Source organism: Mesoplodon densirostris, chromosome 13, assembly GCF_025265405.1.
Source record: "Mesoplodon densirostris isolate mMesDen1 chromosome 13, mMesDen1 primary haplotype, whole genome shotgun sequence".
Lineage (NCBI taxonomy): Eukaryota > Metazoa > Chordata > Mammalia > Artiodactyla > Ziphiidae > Mesoplodon > Mesoplodon densirostris.
The window spans coordinates 61,707,375-61,732,488 of NC_082673.1; the positions used below are offsets into that span (position 1 = coordinate 61,707,375).

Here is a 25,114-nt window from a genome sequence, read left to right on the forward strand (position 1 = left end):
CTGTGATATACCCTACCGCTCATAAATAGTGAAAAGGGACAGTTGCCATGGTAACTAAGTGCTATTTAATGAACACAGAAGAACGGAAGCTCATAGGATAGTCTTAAATTGCCAGAACATGAGTTATTGCTGATGCTATAGGCTTGCAAGTAACTCACATGCCATCTTCTCTAATAAGGTTTTTAACAAGTTGGCCAATGTGACTGGTCTCTGTATTTACCACATGATACCACAAGATTCTGTCTCGACACTACATGAAAATCATAATCCTGATTTCGTCCTCCTGACTCTAAGCTCCAAGATATCCTACAGAAATGGGCCAAACATTTAGATAGGCAATGTGTCCCTGAATTTCAAGCTCTGACCCAAGTAGTGATGTGTTAGGGCACATACCTCTGTCACAAGCAATAGGCACTGGCTCAATGGGCCGTCACACTGAATACAGCAGACTCTTTTTACTTCCAAAAAAGGTGAATGCTCCACATACACCAAATGCAGTTTGTTTTGATTGTGCAATGACACAGAAGAGCTATTGCAGTTGATTTTTGCAGGACTTTTTACAGGCTAGTAACGTCTTAGGTAACCTTTCAACAGGGTGTCCAAACCTTCTCTACAGACGCCCACTCCCAGTCCTCTCTCAGCATCCAGCACCACATGTCAGATCCCTCACCCTGGAATTATCAGCTTTTTATAAATTTGAAAGAAAAAGAAACATGGCTGCACTGCCTGTCTTTCCCTTGATCTCCTTCAGCAACTTTAATGCAGTCCATTTTTAAGGTCACAGATCGTGTTGCAAGCATACTTCTACATGCCATTAATAAGTAATGAGAATTAAAAAAAAAAAAAAAAAGGAAAACATCCATGTTCCATGAAGCCAAATATCATTAGCAAACGCATCCATCCTCCAGAGGCTGGCTTTTTCTTGCATAACCAGAAGTTTGAATGGCCTGGTTGGGTCCTTTGGCTCAGTGTGGGCTGTGGGCGCCCCCTTCAGGCTCTGGGGTGAAATGCACATTGCTGTCATTTGACATCCTAACTAGTCAGCAGGGCAATTAATTGCTTTTGCTAAAAACCTTTCAGGAAATTTCGAAGGAAAATTCTGTTCAAACTCTAATGTTGTGATCAGACAGAAAGCCTTCACATCGCCAGCCTTTAGCTAATATTAAAATTAGATAGGTAAAATCAAAAGGAGTATCTTGCAAGAAAAAAAAACCCTACAGATGTATCTATTTGTTCATTTGATTAAATGATGCTTCTTCACTAGATGAGCTCTCTTTAAAACTGCCTGTGTCTTCCCCGGTGGCGCAGTGGTTGAGAGTCCGCCTGCCGATGCAGGGGACAAGGGTTCGTGCCCCGGTCTGGGAGGATCCCACATCCTGTGGAGCGGCTAGGCCCGTGAGCCATGGCTGCTGAGCCTGCGCATCTGGAGCCTGTGCTCCGCAACGGGAGAGGCCACAACAGTGAGAGGCCCACGTACCATTAAAAAAAAAAAAAAAAGTCTGTGTCTGTAATGAACAAGATTAAAGCTGGAGATAGGCAGCCCACGACCTCTTCATCCTCCAGTCCCTTTCCACAGCCTGAACCTGGTCTTTCTGCTTGTAATCCCCAGTCTAAACTGCCTCCACCCAGACCCTGCTACCAATGCCTCAGTCTACCTCACCTCCATGTTTAGCCTTGACTCTCAGCATCAGAAGCCTCATTTCCTCTCCTCTCTGACGTGACCCTAGGTCCTATGCCAATGACTGCACTAGCGCAAGAATGATCTTTCCTCCCTGGGCTTCCATGGCACCTTGTTTCTGCCTCCCACGTGATATCCTTAACACATTCCTCCTGAGGCTGAGACCCTTTGACTTTATCTCTTATCTCCTCTCCATAGACTGTCAGCTTCCCAAAGGCAGGGCCTGGCTCTTGTACAGCCTTGACCCTCATGCCTGGCTCTCAGTGATGCTCCTTGCTGACTGAATGAAAGAACCAGGAAGATAGCTCTCTGTTAACTTCATTTTCTTCTCTTATTTATTGTAAGAGCTGCTTAAAAAGCTAATTGTGCCCCAACCTCAAAAATGAAGGGGACACAAGGAAAAGAAGACCCGTGAAGCAGTTCTTTCTTCTTTCCTTACAGAATCCTTTCTCCTTTATTCATCTTCATTCATTTCAACAATTATTGATAACTTGCAATACGTTAAAGTGTGAGGAAGGGCTTCCCTGGTGGCGCAGTGGTTGAGAATCTGCCTGCTAATGCAGGGGACACGGGTTCAAGCCCTGGTCTGGGAAGATCCCACATGCCGCGGAGCAACTAGGCCCGTGAGCCACAACTACTGAGCCTGCGCGTCTGGAGCCTGTGCTCCACAACAAGAGAGGCCGCCATAGTGAGAGGCCCGCGCAACGCGATGAAGAGTGGCCCCCGCTTGCCACAACTAGAGAAAGCCCTCGCATAGAAATGAAGATGCAACACAGCAAAAATAAATTAATTGATAAAAAACTAAAAAAAAAAAGTGTGAGGAAATGCTAATTCTTCTTACTTTTCCTCTCACTGTAATTGTTGCTGAATAAAATCTTTCCAATTTTCCTTTATGTCATTTCTTTACTTTTCCTCAGCTTTATTGAACTGTAATTGACATATAGCATTGTGTGAGATTAATGTGTTGATTTTTAAAAATATTTATTTATTTATTTACTTATTTATTTATGGCTGTGTTGGATCTTCGTTGCTGTGTGCGGGCTTTTTCTCTAGTTGCGGAGAGTTGGGGCTACTCTTGGTTGTGGTGCGCAGGCTTCTCATTGCGGTGGCTTCTCTCATTGTGGAGCATGGGCTCTAGGCGTGCGGGCTTCAGTAGTTGTAGCATGCAGGCTCAGTAGTTGTGGCTTGCGGGCTCTAGGCGTGCAGGCTTCAGTAGTTGTGGCGCACGGGCTTAGCTGCTCCGCGGCATGTGGGATCAAACCCATGTCCCCTGCATTGGCAGGTGGACTCTTACCACTGCACCACCAGGGAAGTCCCTAACATGTTGATTTGATACACACTTACATATTGCAAAATGATTACTGCCAAAGCACCTCCATCGTGTCACATAATTACCATTTCTTTTTTGTGGTTAGAACATTTAGGATCTACTCTCCTAGCAACTTTCAAGTATATAATAGAGCTTATGCCATGTCTTAATCACATCAATCTTCCATACAGTGTGGAACCCCTATCCTTCTCACTCACCCCTTCAACATTTATTGTGTTTCTAGCCTGTGCTGAACTGGGTCAGACTCTGGGGTTGTAGAATCAATTAAAACATAAAACTAGAGCATAATTCCCCACTCCTTAAGTGTGGGCTGTGCATAGTGACTTCCTTCTAAAAAGTACAATATGGAAAAGGGAAGAAATGACTAATTGTACAGTGGAGAAAACAGACACAGCTGATCCAGGTCAATGACAGTGAGAAGTCACGTTGATAGTAGGTACCCTTGAAAGGCTGTGATGAAAATAGTACTTTGCCTCTATGGTCTTCCTCCCCAAACCCATAACCCCAGGCTAATAATGAGAGAAACGTCCAAAAAAAAAAAAAGGAAATAGACATTCTGCAAAATACCTGACCAGAATTCCTCAAAACTGTCAAGGTCATCAAAAATAAAGTCAGAAACATACAGAACAGACTTATAGTTTTCAAGAGGGAGGCATGGGGTGGGAGGCTGGGATTAGCAGATGCCAAGTGTTATATACAGAACGGGTAAACAACGAGGTCCTACTGTGCAGCACAGGGAACTATATTCAGTATCCCGTGATAAACCATAATGGAAAAGAATATAAAAAAGAACATATATATATATATATGTGTGTGTGTGTATAACTGAATCACTTTGCTGTACAGTAGAAATTAACACAACATTGTACATCAACTGTACTTCAATAAAAATAAAGTCAGAAAAATTCTCAGAGACCAAAGGAGCCTAAGGAAACATGATGACTAAATGTCATGTGGTGTCCTGGATGAGATCCTGGAATGGAAAAAGACTATTAGGCAAAAACTAAGAAAGTCTCAAAGTGTGAACTCTAGTTAATAATACCATATCAAAACTGGTCCATTCATTGTGGCAAATGTATCAGAGTAATGTAAGATAATCATAACGGCAACCCACTGTGGGGCATTTGGGAGTCTCTCTGCTAACTCTGCAACTTTTCTGTAAATCTAAAACTATTCTGAAACAACACGTTTATTTTAAAAAATGGAATTAGACTTCAAGAATGTTAACGAGGGAGAAAGACAGTGAATAAAGGCTGTGACGCAGCGTGGTCGGTGGGCGTGCGGCATTCCAGAGAACGCAGCCTGCGAGGCGAGGAGAGGCAGACCGTCACGGCGGTGGGGTAGTAGCTGGAGACAGGGGGAAGCTATGGGTGACGTGCGGACAGTTAGCGAAGGCTTAAAATATTGTCTCGCACCAGACAGGTCCTCCTTGAGGTCATCAGCATAAATTTTGGTCAGGAACAGCCAGCTCAGATGAGCAACTTTCTCCTAACAAGCAGGCCAAGGGTAGAGCAGGCTGGTGCTATGATCGACCCGGATAAGGGATCAGCATTCAGTTTCTGTCAAATTCTCTCTTTGGGTATGAACTATGATAAATGCACTTTCTCCTTGTTCAAATATTCCTTGTTCAAATATTCCTTTATATGTGAGGGAGAAATGAAAACACTCAAGCTGTCCAGTCTAATTCCTAGCAAGGTGGAGAGCCATGGGAAGGCCATTCCCTGTGATCTTCTTTTTAACCCTACACCTGGGTATCTCCAGCGGTACCAGCCTTAGTCTCCTCCGCTGTTGTAAAGACTGAGGACAATACCAGCTCAGGTGTAAAGCATTGTCTTCCTCAGATAACTGGACAAAGAAAAATGACCTGAACTCAAGGTTGTGAATAATTCACTCCCTTTACTTACCACATATATTGTTGCTGGGAGGATATTTATAGGCTGTGATCATGTCTCTTTGAGTCATGTTTTCAGACTATATAAATTTAGACCGCTCTCCCACCAGTGTTAGCTACTGATTTCTATAACATTCTTTGTCCTCCTTTTCCTAGTCAGTTGTTACAGAATAGCCCTTAATGATCCAGATGTTTAGTTCTTATTCTTTTTTAAGATCTATATATTACCTGCTTAATTTCCTTCATTTCTAGCCTAAGAATAACTAACTTAAGGTCAAGCTAAAAAGCCTCTGTGCTTTTAAGTTTCTATCACTTTCGCTCATCGGTTCTCTAGTATTTCTTATATATCTGTCCTTCACTTTGTAACAGTAATGATATCAGAAAATTAAATATTTACATTTTTATATGTGTCTTTTAGGAAAATGATACATATTGGCATGTGATTACTAGTGCTGAGTCTTCTCTATTGATGTCTGCTTATTGTGTATAACTAAGCGCTAAGCATAAAGAAAACCAGCACAGCCCAAGAGCCTGATGTGTAGATCCTGTTCCCAGCTCATTAGTGCCAAGCTGGAGAACCCAGGCATGTCATTTAAGGTCTCTGAATGTCCGTCCACTCTCTCATCTGTAAAATGAGATATTAATAGTTTTTATGCCTACTTCAGAAGGTTTTTGTTAGAATCTCATGAGAAATGCAAAAACGTTTTGTAACCTTAGAAATTACTAAGGTTATTTTATATTTATCTAGTTTGGCTGGAGGCAGATGAACCATAGGATTCTATTTCTCTGACTCTCGGAGACTTTTAAAAAACTGGAGACCTTTTTGTTTTTCTTTTCTTGTTTTAATGTCCTTTTGAAACACGGAGAAATATTATCTTTACTTGGGAGGATGTGTTGAAATGATCTAGCCCTCTTTGGATTTCTTTGTCTTACATCTTGCTTCTGCAACCCTTTAAGAATTTTCTCTAAGCCACCGTCAGAATTTTTTGCACTATCCTTCTTCATCTTTTTCAGTGTGAAAACTGCAGAATGTGAGAAATGGGATAGAAGGGATGGTTAAGAGGAGCCTCCATAGAAGAATGAATCTGGAAGAACACAGGCATACCTCGGAGACAGTGCAGGTTTGGTTCCAGAGCACTGTAATAAACTGAATATCACAATAGAGCCAGTCACATGAATTTTTTGTTTTCCCAGGGCATATAAAACTTACGTTTATACTATATTGTGTCTGTTAAGTGTGCAGTAGCATTGTGTCTAAAGAAACAATACACATACCTTAATGAAAAATTATTTTATTGCTAAAAAATGCTAACCATCATCTGAGCCTTCGGCCAAGTCCTAATGTTTTTGCTGGTGGAGGGTCTTGCCTGAATGTTAATGGCTGCTGACTGATCAGAGTGGTGACTGCTGAAGACTGAGGTGGCTGGCAGTGGCAATTTCTTAAAATAAGACAACAATAAAGCTTGCCGCATCGATCGACTCTTCCTTTGATGAAAAAATTCTCTGTAGCATGCAGTACTGTTTGATAGCGTTTTACCTACAGCAGAACTTCTTTCAAAATCGGAGGTAATCCTCTCAAACTCTGCCTCTGTTTTAGCAACTAAGTTTACAGAACATTCTAAATCCTTTGTTGTCATTTCAACACCTTCACAGCACCTTCATCAGGAGTAGATTTCATCTCAAGAAACTACTTTCTTTGCTCACACATGACAAGCAACTTCTCATCCATGAAAGTTTTATTATGAGATTGCAACAGTTCATTCACAACCTCAGGCCCCACTTCTATTTCTAGTTCTCTCACTGTTTCCACCACATCTGCAGTTACTTCCTCCACTGAAGTCTTGAACTCCTCAAAAGTCATCCATGAGGGCTGGAATCAACTTCTTCCAAACTCCTGTGAATGTTGATATTTTGACCTCTTCCCATGAATCACGAATGTTCTTAATGGCATCTAGAATGGTGAATCCTTTCCAGAAGATTTCTAATTGGCTTTGCCCCGATCTCTCAGAAGAACCACTATCTATGGCAGCTATAGCCTTATGAAATGTATTTCTTAAAGAATAAGACTTAAAAGTTGCAATTACTCCTGATTCATGAGCTGCAGAATGGGTGTTGGGTCAGCGGGCATGAAAACAACATGAATCTTGTGCATCTCCATCAGAGCTCTTGGGTCACCAAGTGCATAGCCACTGAGCAGTCATATTTCAAAAGGAATCTTTTTTTCTGAGAAGTTGCTCTCAGCAGTGGGGCTTAAAATATTCAGCCATATCCTCGGATGTGCTGTCATCCAGGCTTTGTTGTTCCATTTAGAGAGCACAGTCAGAGTAGACTTAGCATAATTCTTAAGGGCCCTAGGATTTTCAGAACGGTAAATGAGTATTGACATCAACTTAAAGTCACCAGCTGCTTTAGCCTGTAATAAGAGAGTCAGCCTGTCCTTTGAAGCTTTGAAGCCAGGCATTGATTGACTTTTCCTCTTTAGCTGTGGAAGTCCTAGATGGCATCTTCTACCGATATAAGGCTGTTTCATCTACATTGAAAACCTGTTGTGCAGTGTAGCCACTTTCATTAATGATCTTAGCTAGGTCTTCTGGGTCACTTGCTGCGTTATCTTGTGCTTTTATGTTACGGAGATGACTTCTTTCCTGAAACCTCATGAGCCAACCTCTGCTAACTTCAAACTCTTCTTCTGCAGTTTCCTCACCTCTCTCAGCCTTCATAGAATGGAAGAGAGTTAAAGCTCTGGATTAGGCTTTGGTTTAAGGGAATGCTGTGGCTGGTTGGATCCTCTATCCAGACCACTACAACTTTCTCCCTATCAGCAATAAGGCTGTTTCACTTTCTCATCATTTGTGTGTTCACTGGAGTAGCACCTTTAATTTCTTTCAATAACTTTTCTTTTGCATTCACAACTTGGCTAACTGTTTGGTGCAAGAGGCCTAGCTTTCAGCCTATCTCGGCTTTCAACTTGCCTTAATCATTTCTAGCTTTTGATTTAAAGTGAGAGACATGAAACTGTTCCTTTTGCTTGAACGCTTAGAGGCCACTGTAGGGTTATTAACTGGCCGAATTTCAATATTGTTGTGTTTCAGGGAACAGGGAGGCCCAAGAAGAGGGAGAGAGACGGAGGAACAGCCGTTTGGTGGAGTAGTGAGAACACACACAAGCTCACTGTCTTACAGGGGCTCAGTTCGTCCCCAAACATCAAAGATCACTGATCACCACAGCCAATGTAATAATAATGAAAAAGCTTGAAGTATTGCAAGAATTACCAAAATATGATGCAGAGACACAAACTGAGAAAATGCTATTGGAAAACTGGTGCTGACAGACTTGCTCCAAGCAGGTTTGCCACAAACGCTGAGTTAGTTAAAAACATGGTATCTGTGAAGTGCAATAAGGTATGCCTACATAGACGTCTATTTACTACAACATAACCCTTAATAGACTTTGAATAAATGCCTATTCAGTAAAGGTAGAAGGTCTTATCGTATCCCTGTTTGCACACATACGCGTGCATGCACACACACACGCAATGTTAAAGTATGTGGGATTTTCTCCATTACAGCTGCAGAGTTTATGAAAAACAGAAATCAGGATGCAGGTGTTGTCTGTGCCAACATCCTATAAGGAGAAATTAACAACGCTTCAGCTGCTGTTGAATACTTTTCTGAATTGGTGGAATCAGCCAAACCTGCGATACTCACATAGAATTATGGAAATTGGAAACAAAAAGCTGGAGTCTGCTGGGAATGACAGGCTCAAGATGAACTCAGCTGGAAAATCTGGCTAAAAGTGACATCCTTTGTGCTGGAATTTTTCTCTCTGGAAGCTGTAATTATTTCGAGTTTTCAATGCAGCCCTTTTCAAACTAAGCCTTTCCTTTTCTTCATGGCTCTGCACCTTTCCTCCATATGAACTCAGGCCTTTGCCAAGCACTGAAGTGGGAAATTTATACTGGTTTTATACACACATGCATTTCCAGGGAATGGGAAGCAACACAACTTTTGCATTCTCTATGCCAAGGAAAACAAAAGGATGTTTGTACATCAAAACCTTTATCTTGTGCATAGGCTCAAAATACCTGAGCCTGGCTAAATAAATCACCTAATAAGAAATGGCTGATTAAGGCCAATGAAAATTTCTTTGCAAGTTAGTGCTTTTTCTCCATGGAGAAGCCAATACAAAACTTAGACTTACCTTGTGGCTTTTGGGTCCCAAATCACTATGTCAGCATCTGAGCCCACAGCTATTCTTCCTTTTCTTGGATACAGATTAAAGAGTTTAGCTGCATTTGTGCTGGTAACTGCCACAAACCAGTTTTCATCTATTTTGCCATTGTGCTGTAAAACAATTCAAGGAAGAAAATACATTTCTTTTTCTGATAAATGATAAAACACTAAAAATCTCCCGTCAATCAAAGTACAAGAATTTTATCTCTTAGAACCAAATAAAATTGCACCTAATTTCTTATATCGTGAAGCCAAACACACCTGTGAATACTGATAAATCTTAAACAATCATAATGATAATGATGGGGATGAATGGGGTTATATATGGAAGCCTGAAGATAATTTTTCCAAAGCCTATCAGCTTAACAAAACAGCCCCATTAATTTTTCCCATTCTTTCCAAAATCACACAGACAAGAGCTAAATATTGGTAACAATGTTTCCAATTCTTGTTTAGAGTTTCCTACCACCACCGACTACATTTATAATCTGGGCCTAAGGTTTATGAGATGATCATGTAGACATTATATGGAATATTACAGAGTTAAAGTAAGATAGACCTATAATTCAGGTGACTACGCTTTTTTTTTTTTCTTTCACGGTATGCGGGCCTCTCACTGTTGTGGCCTCTCCTGTTGCGGAGCACAGGCTCTGGACGCGCAGGCTCAGCGGCCATGGCTCACGGGGCCCAGCCGCTCCACGGCATGTGGGATCTTCCCGGACCGGGGCACGAACCCATGTCCCCTGCATCGGCAGGCGGACTCTCAACCACTGCGCCACCAGGGAAGCCCGGTGACTACGCTTTTAGAAATCAACTAAGAGGTTCAATTTTGTGCTACTGAAATTTACATGAACCAACAGTCATGGACAGTCTGCTATAAGAGATTTTAATATGGACAAACTCCAGTGGGATGTGATCCCTCTAAAATGATTTGTTTTTAAATGCTGAGAATTTATCCCTGTGTACATTTACATGGCAAGAGCTTCCTTAAGGTTTATTTAATTATCAAAGGGTCCCCATCTCATAAAAACATTAAGAACCATGTCCTGAAAGTAATTTTGCCCTAAATAAACCATCTGAATATTTCAGAAAATAACATAGGCTCCTGTATATTATGAAGAAGTATCCGATCACTTTAAAGCCATTTATATACTTTATATATTATGAAAATCTGCTGTAATGAAGGTACTCATTTTAATTCATGCAAGTTCAAAGTGAAAGGTTGGACTGTTATCAAGAAAGTCTAAGCAAAGAGAAAGAGAAGAAAAGTCATCTGGGATGCTTAGAATTAGGGTAGAGGTAGCAGTGGGTGGAGAGGACAATTGGTAGAAGATAGGGCTGTAGAGATGTTTTGAAGATCCTTGCATGTAAATTAACTGTTCAAATATCATCCAATAAATAATGCTGAAAATTAAAGGATTTTAGAGATGAAAGTAGCATGAACAGACGCTGGTATTTGAAAGGCAACTCTGGTCTTAGAGTATGGGATAGATTGTAGCAAGCCAGAGAGTGGAGGCAGGGGCACCAGCTGTGAGACTACTGCAATGGTCTAAACAAGACATGGGCCTCAAAGTAGAATGGTGGACATGATGGTGGAAATAAGGAGGCATTTTGGAAATAAAATTGACAAAACCTGGTAAAATATTAGAGCTAGAAGTGAGGGGTATGTGTAAGGGATTCTGAGGTGTGAGATGTGATTAATGTGCCATTGAAGGAAGGGGTTCTGAGAGACGGGTGAGAATGGCATGAAAATGGGGACCTCAGGTCTTACCAGGCAAGTCTCCACTGCTGATCTTTACAACTACACTTGTCAGCTGGCTGGATAGGCTAACATATGAACATTTAGCCATTTGATTCTTCTTCGTCCTCAGGTAGAAATTTTTAAATCATGAAATTTAAAAAAAATCTCTTTCTATATTTTGGATTATTATTTATGTAACCTCATACAGCAGTTTTTAAAACATAATATCCAAAAGTTCTTTAAAAGGGATATCTACATTTTTATATGAAAAGGAGGTATGAACGTAATAAAAATTCTTCACGTCCTTTCAATCACTGCAAGTATTTATATCAGTGACACATGAGGAACTAGGATTCAAAAACATGGAAATCAAGTAGAAGTGCTATTACATTTCAAAGATTTCAAGAATAATCCTCTAGGTACCCAATCTAAATGTATCCCCTAATGTCTGCATCACGGTGCAAAGCATCCTCTAAACCATGCAGAGAAGAAAATTGTTTTTCATTATTATCTTGGGGGATGGCATGGTGGTGGTGATACGGTTGTATTCCCAGTTTCCACTCTAGTGAAAACAATCAAAAAACTTCTCTATGAAGGCTTTTGCCACTCTGGTCCTAAAATGGGCCAGATTCTGGCTGAAAAATCAGGCAAAGCAGACTGAATCCTGTGAAACTCACCACGCCTTTTTCCCATATTACTGACATCCGGTCCTCAACGCCATTCACTCCATTGGGAATCTTAGTAAAATCATCCTTCCCAAGAGCTTTCTGGCAGGTGTTGAAAGTGCAGTGGTCAGACCCTGTTATGGTTAGATCACCACTGTAAAAGAGAAACACACAAGAGCAATAGGGGTGAGTAGACAGAATATGTCAGGAGGAAGCTACCATAACCTTCCCTGGTCTCTGGACCCCATTCTCAACTGATAGTCAGAAAACTGCAATGGAGAATGAGCAGCTTTTTCAAGTACGTATTTCACCCATGCCTGTCTCTATTCCAGGAAACACTTTTGGAGAATAATACTCTTACATGAAGCATGATGAAGGATCGTGCTTGGGTCAGAAAAAGTGGGTTCTAGGCTCCATCCCCTACTGGTTATATGACTATGAGTTTGTCCAATGCTCAGTTTCTCATCTAGAAATTGGTAATTATATATACTTGATGACAATTATTCAGGGTCACTGGCAATAACATAAGTGAAAATTTCTTGTGAGTACAGAACCACACAAAGGTGAACCAGGGTGATCCACATGGACAGAGGCAGCCCCTGGCCACATGGCAATGTTGTGACGAGCAGAGGTGGGACACTGGCTGAGGATGTTGAGGTCACGAGTAACAGGAATTGTGCTTTGACCTGTGAGCCACCTCGGGAATGTAGAAGGCTGAAGGAGGTAGGAGCCTGAAAGGAAACGGCAAGTGAACTCTTGGACAGTCTGTGGTGAAAAGCTCTTTGTTAACTTGGATCTGAGTATCCGTGAATGGGGAATGTCCACGAATGGTGTATTTCTCAAGAAAAAATGTTCAAAATGTCTCCCAAAACAGCATCTGAAAATAGTTTGGATGGCCTTTCATGGGGATAACCTAATCAGAGGGTAGGATTTTGCCTTTCACCTCTCCAGGGGCTCTGACCTAGATCATCATCTCTTGTATCTATACAACAAGCACATCTGGTTCCTGGGTTATATCAGCCTAAAAACATATTCAAGACTATTCTGTATGATAAAAATAGGGCATATTGAAGAGACCTGGTCCTAGGCAGCAAGAGATAGAAAAGACAACGAAAAAATCAGAGCAGAGGAAAATGTCAGTAAAAAATGATCTGATTTCTCTGTGGCCAGGAGAGATTTTACACCACATCATAACACAATTAAGCCAATGCTTTGGGGTCTCCAGATGAAGGATTCCCCAGGGCCTGTGAGGTCAAGGAGAACAGAAGACTGGGAAGTCAATGGAAGGTCCAGATTGTAGGACAAGATCTCCTGCACTCAAAACACTCAAGTTTTGGGACCAGCAAAACAGCTTCTTTTGGCAAAACACCTTACAATCATCTACTAAACTATTACTTAGCCAACAGATTCATGAGGAAGTCAGGCGTTGAAGGGTCCGGTCGTAGGGGTGGCCCCATAACGTGATGGGCTGCATGGAGCCATTCTCTATTCCAGTAGTGAGTACCATCTGTGCCGAGACCTGCTGCGATGGGCTCTCCACAGACCACTTTCCCTGGGAAGTTCAAAGGGAAGCGTTCAGCACCTCGATTTGCTCTTAAGAGAGGCATTTGACAAACACATAAATATTAGTCTTCTCTGTCCTACCTAAACTACAGTTTACCTCTCTGATCAGGACTGAAAAGTAAAATCTACTGTTTACCGAGCCTTTACTATGCTCCAGTCAGTGTGCATTGCATGTTGTGGTAGACGATTGTACCCACTCGCTGATATTAGGCTTGGCCTCATGGCTTCCTTTGGCCAATTATATATGAATAGAAGTAACGTGTGCTGCTTCCAAGCAGAACCTGTTAAAGCCACAATGAGTTCTCCCTCTGTCATGAGACCAGTAGAAGCTGCTTCTTCAGGTGTGTCTCAGAATGAAGAGACTACAGAGCAGAGGCAGAGCCAACCGATGATGGATATGAGTACGAATAAGAAATAAATCTCTGCCATTGTAAGCCATTGATATTTTCAGTTAATTTGTTACTAGAGCATAACCTAGCAAAAGCTGGCTGATATATGTGCCATTCTAATGGAATCTTCTCAAAAACCCTATCTGGGAAAAGCTATTATTATCTCCATTAAAGTATGAGTCCTGGGCATATATCTAGAGAAAACTATAATTCAAAAAGATACATGCACCCCAATGTTCACTGCAGCACTATTTACAATAGCAACCTAAATGGAAGACATGGAAGCAACCTAAATGTCCATCAACAGGTGAATGGATAAAGAGGATGTGGTACATATATACAATGGAATATTACTCAGCCATAAAAAAAGAATGGAATAATGCCATTTGCAGCAACATGGATGGACCCAGAGATTATCATATACTAAGTGAGGTAAGCCAGACAAAGAAAGAGAAATATCATATGATATCACTTATATGTGGAATCTAACAAACGATGATACAAATGAACTTTTTTACAAAACAGAAATAAACCCACAGACATAGAAAACAAACTTATGGTTACCAAAGGGGAAGGGAGGGAGGGATAAATTAGGAGTTTGGGTTTAACAAATACACACGACTATATGTAAAACAGATAAACAACGAGGACCTACTGTAGAGCACAGGGAACTCTGTTTAATATTTTGTAATAATCTATAAGGGAAAAGAATCTGAAAAAGAATATATATATATGTGTATAACTGAAACACTTTGCGGTACACCTGAAACTAACACAGCATTATAAATCAACTATATTTCAATAAAATAAATAAATAAAAGATAAAACTTTTTTAAAAGATGAGGTTAAGGCTTATAGGATTAAGTAACTTTTGTACAGTTAAATTACATGCACTCAGCATAGACGGCGTGGAGAAGGTAGGGTCTGAATCCAGGCATTTTGACTTGAGTGGTCCTAACCTCTACACTATACTATCCTGATGTCAATGACCATATGGTCATACGGAGTCCAACCACACTATATCTCTGTTGCAAGTAGATTGATCATCTTTGCACACCCTTAAGGTATAAACCTCCTCTAAAAACTTATGTTAAATAAAATAACACTCAGATAATAAAATTGTAGCCAGAAATGCATATTTATAAAATCATGCAAATGAGGCCATCAAAAGCACACAGTGTTAGAAAAGTTAATAGCTTGTAGTGAATTTGAATTTAAAATCAGGAGCCTATCTCTGATTAGCATTTGTCAGCATAATAGATTCTCTGGCATCAACCTGCTCATATCCAAGCAGTCATGAAGGAGAGTGCACAGAAAGAAGCTGGCATCTCAATTACTTCACTCTGGTTAACCAGATGCCACAGACTTTAGTTAAAATCCTGATATACAACTGAAATGCACTGATTTCCTCAGAGTCCTGACAGTGGATGGCCACCAGCTACCTGAGTCATATTGAATTGGAACGTGGCACCCTATTACCTCACAGATCATTTCTCCCCGAAATGAGCCATCTTCCTCCAGTGAGCCTAGGGGTTTGAAAAACCCTGAAAGCAAGGCTGCTTGAAGCCTAACCAACTTTGCCTCTTATGTAACCTAGCATCAAACTATTGGTAATAAAAGCTATCCTCCAAGAACTTAGCCACAGCTAATATCCTTCACTTTCATGATATACACACACTAGATGAATCCCACCCCGTTTCTTACTGTCCTATTCCCAGAAAATAGGAAATGCCATTAGTATCTCCTTCTGGTGTACCGAACAAGAAGCAATCACGGGCTTCCCTGGTGGTGCAGTGGTTGAGAGTCCGCCTGCCGATGCAGGGGACACGGGTTCGTGCCCCGGTCCGGGAGGATCCCACATGCCGCGGAGCGCCTGGACCCGTGAGCCATGGCCGCTGAGCCTGTGCGTCCGGAGCCTGTGCTCCACAACAGGAGAGGCCACGGCGGTGAGAGGCCCGCGTACCACAAAAAAAAAAAAAAAAAAGAAGCAATCACTTTTAACATGAACTAAGAGGTAATGCACTATTTACTGGAGAGATAACAGGACGGGCGTGGTATTTTATTTGCAGGTACAAAGAGACCTTCCTATTCCAAGAGAACTTCTTATGGATGCTTGGACAATGAAAAACTCAGATTCTTGATCGGCAATCATTTTACAAGTTGCCAACTCAGGATTTTTCCTGGTATTTCATTACAGAGGAAAGAGTCTTATCACATGTTCTGTTTCTTCTGATTGCATTTGGCCCATCAAGGTGGTATGGGGATACAGTTCCAAAATTTCTACAATTTTAATAGCTCTCAGGAAAAATTAAAAGTGTCAGCATCTACCAGGAGTCTGCCAGGACTGTTTTGAAACCAGATGACAGGTAATTTCCTTGGAAGGGCTTAGCACCTTTACAATATGACGTGCCACTTCTTTGGTATATACAACAAGCTCTTCATTAACAGGCTTATTTTCAACTGTCTCCCCATTAATTATCTGTAAGTACTTAAAAAAATGAAAAAATAAAAAAGTAAAAATTCCTAACTATTCTTCCCTGTATTTCACAATGGTTCTAAGACATTTTTCACAGGACTAAACAGCAATGCAAGCTGTAAAAAGAAAACAAGGGGCCTGGATAATACATAAATTGAAGAATAAAACTAGATTAATTCAGCATAATGGTGGGTTCTGTTAGATTTGGGCCAGAAATAAAGTAGTAATAAACATATCTAATGTATGTATAGCACTCTAGAGTTTGCAAATACAGCTTGAAGATCATATATCTTACTTGACCTTCATGGCAACCCAAACACTGGTTTGACAGACAAAGAAACTGACACTCAATAAGACTAATTTGTCTATGACACAGTGGTGGTGAGTGGTACATCAGAATTAGAATCCTAGTATACTGATAACATATCATACATATGCAGTAGGAAAAGTATCATTTTTCATTTCTTGGTAAAGAGCATGTATTTTTAAAAGTCAACCATAAGATCTGTGGATGCAGTTAAGCAATTTTCCAATTTCACTTACTGGTTTGGTTTTACTACATTTAACAGGTTAGTAATGAAAAGTCCTAGATCTGTCCTAGTCTGATACTCTCCTGATTACATTCGAGACCAGATGATTTCAGCAACTCTTGGCAGATAGTACATATCCAGCATTAATATCCTCCCACTGTCTCAGCAAGTTTCACATTATGTTGTATCCTGTCTCCCCATACGTGTTCTCTCCTTCTTTCTCCATCCTTTAGCTCAAAACCAAAAAAGAATCTTCACTTATGATGCAATCTCCCAGTTAAAGGAGTTCTGCTCTCTGAGAGACTGTTACAATTTCCAAATAGTGAAACATGTCAAACCAACCAAAACTACCCCCCATCCCTGACCAGACAGCCCATTGTTTATTAGATGAAAGTGATAGAGCAGATGTTAACATCTTGTCTGAATTTGGGAGCAGCATTTAATCAAGTCATGGGATCTTTTAGAAAAGGTTGAAAGATGCAGAGAAGCTGGCATAGGTGCCCAGGAGTGGAGGCACTGGCTGCCAAATAGAAGGCCAAACGCTTTTATAAAAATAATTTCTTCCAGCTAGAAGGATAAGGTAGAACCTTCCTGGGCTTTGTTTGGATTCAAAATATTACACTTACAAAGAAAGAAAATAATTGAGAAGGAAAATATGTAGAAGCAGCATAATAAAGTAGACCACACAGATTTAGGTTCAAATCCTGATTTTGCTTTTAGTTGGTGACCTTGTGCATGACGAGTCATTGCTCTTGGTCTCAGTTTTCCCCATCTATGAAATGGGATCGTAATGTTCCTCTAGGGTGGCAATTTTGTGAGGATCAAACAACTTAACATATACGAAAATATCTAGCATCTTCCTGGGATCCTGGAGTCACTTCATGTTATGAGCTGAATTGTGTCCCTTGTCAAAATTCACATGTTAAAGTCCTAACCCCCAGTATCTCAGAATGTGACTGTATTTGGAGATAGGGCGCTTTAAAGAGGTAATTAGGTTAAAATGAGGTCATTAGAGGTGAGCCCTCATTCAATATGACTGGGGTCCTTAAAAGAGGTAATTAGGTTAAAATAAGGTCATTAGAAGTGAGCCCTCATTCAATATGGCTGGTGTCCTTATAAGGAGAGGAAATCTGGACACACACACACAGAGGGAAGACAATGTGAAGACACAGGGAGGAGACAGCCCTTCCAAGCCAAGGAGAGAGGCCTGGAGCGCACACATCCTTCCGTCAGTGCCCACAGGAAAACCAATGTTGCCAACACTTAGGTCTTGAACTTCTAGCCTCCAGGACTGTGAGAAAATTAATTTCTGTTGTTTTAAGCCACTCAGTCTGTGGTACTTTGTTAGAGCAGCAAACAAATACTTTCTACAAATGTTAGTTTCCTTATGGTTATACAATTCTTGTTTTTTTTTTTAATCTTTTAAAATGGGCAGTCTTGAACTGCTTTACAGTTGGACATAAGGTAAATCATCTCATTCTAAATTTAAAGGACAAGGGATGTTTGGATGTTCACGCACAAGAAAGAAAAAAGGAAGCCTGAGATTCAAATCCACCTTAACTCGGCACACATCAACCCTTTCTTAGGAAAAGCACTGGTTACCAAGCAAAGTTATCTTAATCATTTTTGCAAATCCAATGCCAAAAGCACAGTGCCAAGCATATATCAGGTGTCCAATAACTTGGTTTTTTATGAAAAGCATAAAGAAAACATTTTATTAATAAGTTCAAGTGAGAGTCATATTTATACCCTAAAGACACGAATATGGATATAAAATAGAATTAGCTTTATTAAGGTAAATTAAAACAAGTTAAACGGGGAACTAAAAAAAAAGTATTGAAAATTTCAGTCATTAATCGGTAAACAAATTTATTATAACAGATACACACCAAAGAGAGCATCAAGTAAGTTGCTGGGCGAAATCGCCACCATTCTAAGCAAAGCACCAGAAAAACAATGAATCCATGTGCATGCAAGTTTTACTGGGAGGTGGGAAGGAGAGGTGAACATAATTCCATATGTCAATACACGGCAGAAAAGGAACATCGATACCCAAAGCTACTCAAACCAAAGTAAAAAGTACCTCTGTCACTGAAACAAATGACATATACTGACACATATACTATTTGGACAAAGACCAGAGTACAGTGAGTGAGAGAGGTCTAAGAGTGGTAGGTGGGAACTTCTATATGAGATAAAATTTCAGCTGGTTTGTCCAACTTTATACTGGGGGTATGGAGCAAGGGAGGGGGGACTCTCCTTCTGGAAGAAAAGGATAACACTCTAGGGACAGCCTGCTGATTCCCTTGCCTCATTTTTGCAAAAGTGGCTTCTCACAGTAAAGATGGGAACTAACCTAGTTACTCAAGTTAGATTAACTGAGACTTGAAATAAGCATGAAATTGAAATTCCTTGCAAACGGTCAAAGGCAACTCAGCTTTCCATGGCTTGCATGTGAAAGCTTTCTTCTTTTCCCTGTAACCTGCTTTTCACTTTTTATTGCAGGTGCTGAATGCTAAAAGGAAATATCATGGTAGGGAAACCACAGGCTTTGAAAGAAAGTTGATGGACTGAACATGCATTCCCGTCTCTTGCTTCCCAGTTCATATCAAACCCTGGTGAAGATGTACAACAGATGAACAAAATCCAAAACTGTGCTGAGAATAAAAGAGGAACCATGGCCGACCAGAGGTTATGATAGATTGTAGGAAGACAGAAAGCAGATGGGATGGCAATGCTTATTAAGGAAAGTAGAGGCAGCTACAGCTTGAACTCAAACGAGCAGAAGGGTCATGACAGACATTCCTCCTGGTGTGGGGAAGGGGATGAGTTGGGGCAGTTAGCCCTCATGCCGCCCTCTGCCTGGGGAACAAAGCTTTCTAAGGTGGTGCTGATGCTACAGAGTGAAGCTCACATGAAAACCGAAGCTCACCAGTAACCTCACCCCATTTACATTCACAAAGTTCATAGTCTCATTGTTGGTGCTCTCATTTGGGGGCGGGGCCTACTCACCAGCAGAGGGAATCCACACCAGCTCCCTACTTAATCATCTGAACTGTCCAGTCATGAATACAGACAGCCCAAGATCACCAGACACTTAAAGAAAAAAACAAACAACATAAAAAGAAGGGCCAAGGGCTCCCCTGGTGGCGCAGTGGTTGAGAGTCCGCCTGCCGATGCACGGGACACGGGTTCGTGCCCCGGTCCGGGAGGATCCCACATGCCGCGGAGCGGCTGGGCCCGTGAGCCATGGCCACTGAGCCTGCGCGTCCGGAGCCTGTGCTCTGCAATGGGAGAGGCTGCAACAGTGAGAGGCCCGCGTACCGCAAAAACAACAACAACAACAACAAAAGGGCCAAGATGTTTAAAAAAAAAATGAAAAATTGACTCAGCAAGAAACAAAGATAATCCAGTAAACAGAATTTTAAAAAAAATCTCTGTTAGTATTCTAATGAGGTCAAAAAGATCTCATCCATTGAAGGAAAAAAATTAAAAAGTAAGTAACTGTAGGGAAAAAAAAGAGCTATCAGAGAACAAGTGTTTTCTTGGAAATAAATATATGATTACCAAAATGAAAGTTTATTAGAAGGAAAGAAGAAGTAAACAAAATCTTTTCCTAAAATATAAAGCAAAAATCAGGTTTTTTTTAACGGTGAAAGTAGTTAAAGGACATGGAGGCTTAGTTCATGAGGTCTTATAGTGGAGTTCCAAGAGAGGAACAGAGAAAATTAATATGAAGAAAATAATAGAAGAAAATTTTTCAGAATCAAAGATCAGCCTTCAGATTAAACAGACATGTGAACATGAAGGTGAATTTTTAAAATCCTACTGCTAAACATAGTCTTAATATAATTTCTGGAAGTCTAAAATGAAGAGAACATATAAAAATCTTCCAGATGGTGAAAAAAGTGACAAAAGGACATGAATTTTATTGGCATTTGTCTATGTATCAGTAACACTAGACGCCAGAAGAGAATCAAATGATACCCTTATAATTCACAAGGAAATAATTCTGAACCTAGAATGCTATGTCCGTTCAAGTTGCAAACAAGCTTGAGGACAAAGAATCAGAAAATTTACCTTCTAACACTCTTCCTTTAAAACTCACATGAGAGGGACTTCCCTGGTGGTCCAGTGTTTGAGAATCTGCCTTCCAACGCAGGGGACACAGGGAACTAAGATCCCACATGCTGCGGGGCAACTAAGCCCGAGCACCCTGGAGCCCATGTGCCGCAGCAACTAAGACCCGATGCAGCGAAATAACTAACTAAATAAATATTTTTTTTAAAAAATCACATGAGAATCTTCACAGTAATTCAAGAAAAGGGGAGAGATGGGAACCAAGAAACAGTATATCCAACCAGGATTTTGTGAAAAGAAATCCAAGGATTGCATCTCTACAGCTTGGAAAGTATAAAAATAAAGCAGAAAGCCAAAAGATTCTTCTCCTAAAAAATATCTCTGCAAGAAGAGCTGATTCATTTCAACAGAAGCTGATTCCATTCAATAGAAGGTATGAGGTAGAAGCTGGAAAATCTTCATGATATAGTAAAGAAGGTGTACATGTTTCTTCTCTGAACCTATATTAAAAAGAGCTAATTGGAAAAATTCCAAGCCAAAAAAAAGACAGGACAATAATGGTCTAAATATGTAGCAAACTAAAATAAGGCATGCCGTTAATCTTATGGGAGTGTAGGAAAGGAAACCCACTTCACCTTGACACTTGGCGATGGCCTCTCCAAGAGTTAAATGACATTAGCTTTCACTCTCAAGTTAGTCATATAAATTCCTCTGAGGTTCTCTTCTCCTGAATTGTTTCTACCAAGAAGAATATTTCCACAGTCTTACTTTATAACAGTTCTAAATTTTAGACCTAACCTATAGACAAAGCTTGGAAGACCTGATTCTAGTCCTAGAGCCAACTGAAAAGCTGTAACTCCTGTCCATGTAAAGACAATAATACAGCTGAAAGAAGTCAGGAGGGGGCAGAGAGGGTGATTCTGGGCCTCTCAATTCCTTTTCAGCCTAGTAGAGAATAAAGAGATACCACACACAAAAAATAGCCAAAACACATAAATTTAAGTAATATTACCAGAAGTAAACATTTACTACTAACAAAACTCAGCAGGTGAGAGGTAAGATTTATGTAGGCTAGACTGTTCTTTTTTCATCACTCATAGAGTGTCAAGTGATACTGTCAAAGATTTATAAGTCACTACTTACAAATTTATGGTTTAGAAATTTGAAGGAAACCACCAAAAAAATAGACATGGTTAAAAACTGCTAGTTCCAAGGACTGAGCTGAGAGAGGTAGAAGATGTTTACTCTTCACTTAATACGTTCTTGACCATTTCCATTTCTGGAATGTTTTCTTCTTTTAACAATGATAAAAAAAATAACAAAATGATGGCAATATTTTAAATAAATTTGTTAAAAATGTAAGGCCAATAAACAAAAGCAATTAAATATAAACTTGGTATCTGCATTTCCCAACTCTGTAAACTGATTTCTTCTGGAACAGAGTGGAGGGTAATAAAAAATGTGGGCTTTGGAGTTGGATAGACTTGAATTTCAGGTTTAGCACGCACTAGTAAAGTGATCTTGGGCTTAATTTACCAAACTTTCCCAAGCCTCAATTTCATCAGTTACCAAACAGTGATAAAATTTAGCTTGAAGCACTGTTATGACAATTTGAAAAAATATTGTGTATTACAATGCAGTGATGAGATACTATATAATAAAACTTGAAATGAGATAAAAGATATATTAAAATATGTGCCAAGCACATATTAGGCACTCAACAAAGTTAGTTGTTATAATCATTAACCCACACCTCAGATCGCCATCTTTAGGGTATATAGTTGGCAATTCAACAATAAAATCCAAGGTAATAAGAGCATTGTATTGCTAGGCAACTACAATAGAGACAATTACTAATTGGGTATCTTTTGTGCCTCCTGGGGCAGTGAGTCTCAAATTCAATACGCATAGGAATCACCTGGGGTTCTAGTTATAAAGGCACATTCTGATTCAGTGCATCTGGGATGGGGTCTAAGGAGCTGCATCACTAACGAGCTCTCACGGGATGTCAGCACTGTGTTCCAGGGACCACACTCTGAGTGGCAAGGCCCTAGATGATGGAATGAGCTGGCAAAGGTATTTACAGATGTTCATATTACAAATCTATAAGGCTGAATTTTTTCTTCTTTAAACAACATAACAATGAATCGATGTATCTTGCTCTTTTATGTTCAGAAATTACGTTACATAATAAATGCATACAGAGTAGAGGAATCTTCTGTAAAAGCTCAGTGTGTCCACCAGCTCTTATCACTCTGTACTCCCCATGGATCTGCCCTTGGATTGACTGATGCAGTCACCATGTGAATGGATTGACACTGCTTGACCACCTGTGAGAGGTCACATGCCAGCGATGGAACAATCTCTCGTGCTACTTTATTCTGGACCTCTGCTGCCTCTGACAATTGCGCGTTAGAGTATTTTCACAAGTGTTATTACGGTAAATCTGACTCAACTAGAGCATTTGGGCTGACGTTTTAAGTATTTCATGTTTACAACCCCTTTGCAAAGGGACTTAGCAACGTCCAAAAAGTAGATATGCACTTGCCCTTTGAACCATTTCCAGGTTCTCATTTCTAGGACTCCACCCTGAGGCTACACTTTTGTGGGAGACAGAATAATGGCGCCCCAAAGATGTCCATGTCCTAATCCCCATAACCTGTGAGTATGTCAACCCTACTTGGCAGAAGGGACTTCACCGATGTGAGTAAATTAAGGATCTTGAGATAGGGAGATTATCCTGAATTAATTAGGTGGGTTCAATGTCATCCAAGGACCCTTAAAGTAGAAGAGAGATCAGGATAATGCAATGTTCTCCACCCACCATTGCTGGCTGTGAAAATGGAGGAAGGGAGACAGCAAGCAAGGAATGTAGGTGGTCTCTAGAAGCTAGAGAAGGCAAGGAAGGGCATACCCCCTAGAGCCTCCGGAAGGAACACAGCCCTGCTAACTCCTTGGTTTCAGCCCAGTGTGACTGATTGCAGACTTCCGACCTCCAGAGCTATAAGGTAACAAATTTGTGTTGCTTTAAGCCGCTAGGTTTGCTGTAATTTGTTACAGCAGTAATAGGAGACTAATTATGAAATTATGAAAAATTTCATATTTCACAAATATGAAATAGCATAGGCACAGGACATCACTGTGGTTTTATTTGTAACAGCTAAAGATTGGAAACGACCCAAATATCCATAATTAGAGACTAGTTGAACAAACACAGTGGCAGCCTCTGCACCTCTAAACAAGAATGAGGAAGCTCTCTATACCTGATATGAGCTGACCTTTAGGACATATTTTCAAGTAGGAAAAAACAAGATACAGAACACTATGGATTTTACCTTTCAAGTAGGAAAGAAAGAAAAATAAGAATATACATATGTTCCTTTTTCATAAAGAGAAATACTACAGGATAGGCCAGAAATAAATTAATAAAAATAATTACTTATGGGGTATGTGATGAAGAAGCTAGGGAAGGAAGCAAGATATCTCTGAGAATATATCTTTTAATATATCACTTTGACTTTTGGGCCAGGTAAATGTTTTTCCACATTTAAAATATACAATTATATTTAAAAATAATTTAAAATAAAATTAAAATATTCATATTTAATTTTAATAGTTTTCTGCCTACGATTTACATTCTAAAACCTTCCTTAGACTTACTCCGCTGCTAATGGAATTCTATCCCAATGCAAAATAAATACTCAAATCGAGAAACTCTTTCCTGACAGAACTGGCAAAATCACAGATTGCTGGTGGGTTAAGACTGACCATTTCTGCTGATTTTGCTGTTTGTTAAACCATATTCTGACATTACGGACCTGACTGACGGGCTATGGGACACGGTACACCTCTTGCAAAGCAAATAGAGAAAACCAGTTTCATAGAGCTAGCAACAGCGCCATCTGGTGGCAACACCTAAAGCTATAACTTAAAATTGAAGTACAGATTCTTTTTGAAGTGGTGTGCTCTTTTATACTGAAATTATACTATATGTGGGGAAAAAAAGCAACCAGAAATGGCTGGTAGTAAGACCTTATTAACTCCTGTGTGAAACTGAGGTGACTCTTAATACACGATACTGATATATTACATTTAAAAATGCATTTAGCTTGCACAAAATCCTTATTGAAACTCAAGCAACAAGAAGCAATTTTGAAAAAATTTCTTTTAGTGTCAATTATAGACATGCCAAATCTATTTTCATAGTTTTTAAGATCCACGTTATAAAAAGGCAGCCAGTTTCAGTTTAAAAAAACAAAAAGCCAGGATGATTTACACAACTATTTCTGATTACCCGGGTTCCTAAAAGTGAGAGATAGAAACCACTACCACATCCCAAGAGGGTCTAAACTACTGAATAAAACACACCTTATTTGTTTTTCATTCTTCCTTTCCCAGTACTGGCCAATGAATAAATTTATTTCCATGTTCAATTCTTATCAAAAATAGGAGATTTTCTCTTTCTTTTAAGATGACTGTTTACACATAAAATTACACTATAGAAGTGAGGCAATTAAGCAATTTGGATTAAACATAAAT

General features: G+C 40.0%; 1 protein-coding gene across 3 annotated transcripts in view; it reads right to left on the reverse strand.

The window, feature by feature from the left end:
• DPYS (dihydropyrimidinase) overlaps nt 1-25,114 on the reverse strand; it is a 146,779-nt gene that overhangs the window by 99,031 nt on the left and 22,634 nt on the right. For all 3 annotated transcript variants that reach the window (XR_009534064.1, XM_060115494.1, XM_060115493.1), the window contains exons 5-7: nt 12,933-13,089; nt 11,550-11,691; nt 9,100-9,242 (exon numbers count right to left, since the gene is read on the reverse strand). Coding sequence is in view for 2 of the 3 variants with exons in the window: in XM_060115494.1 (XP_059971477.1) it covers nt 9,100-9,242; nt 11,550-11,691; nt 12,933-13,089 (442 nt within the window). In the remaining variant the exon portion in view is untranslated. The remainder of the gene's footprint in view (nt 1-9,099; nt 9,243-11,549; nt 11,692-12,932; nt 13,090-25,114) is intronic.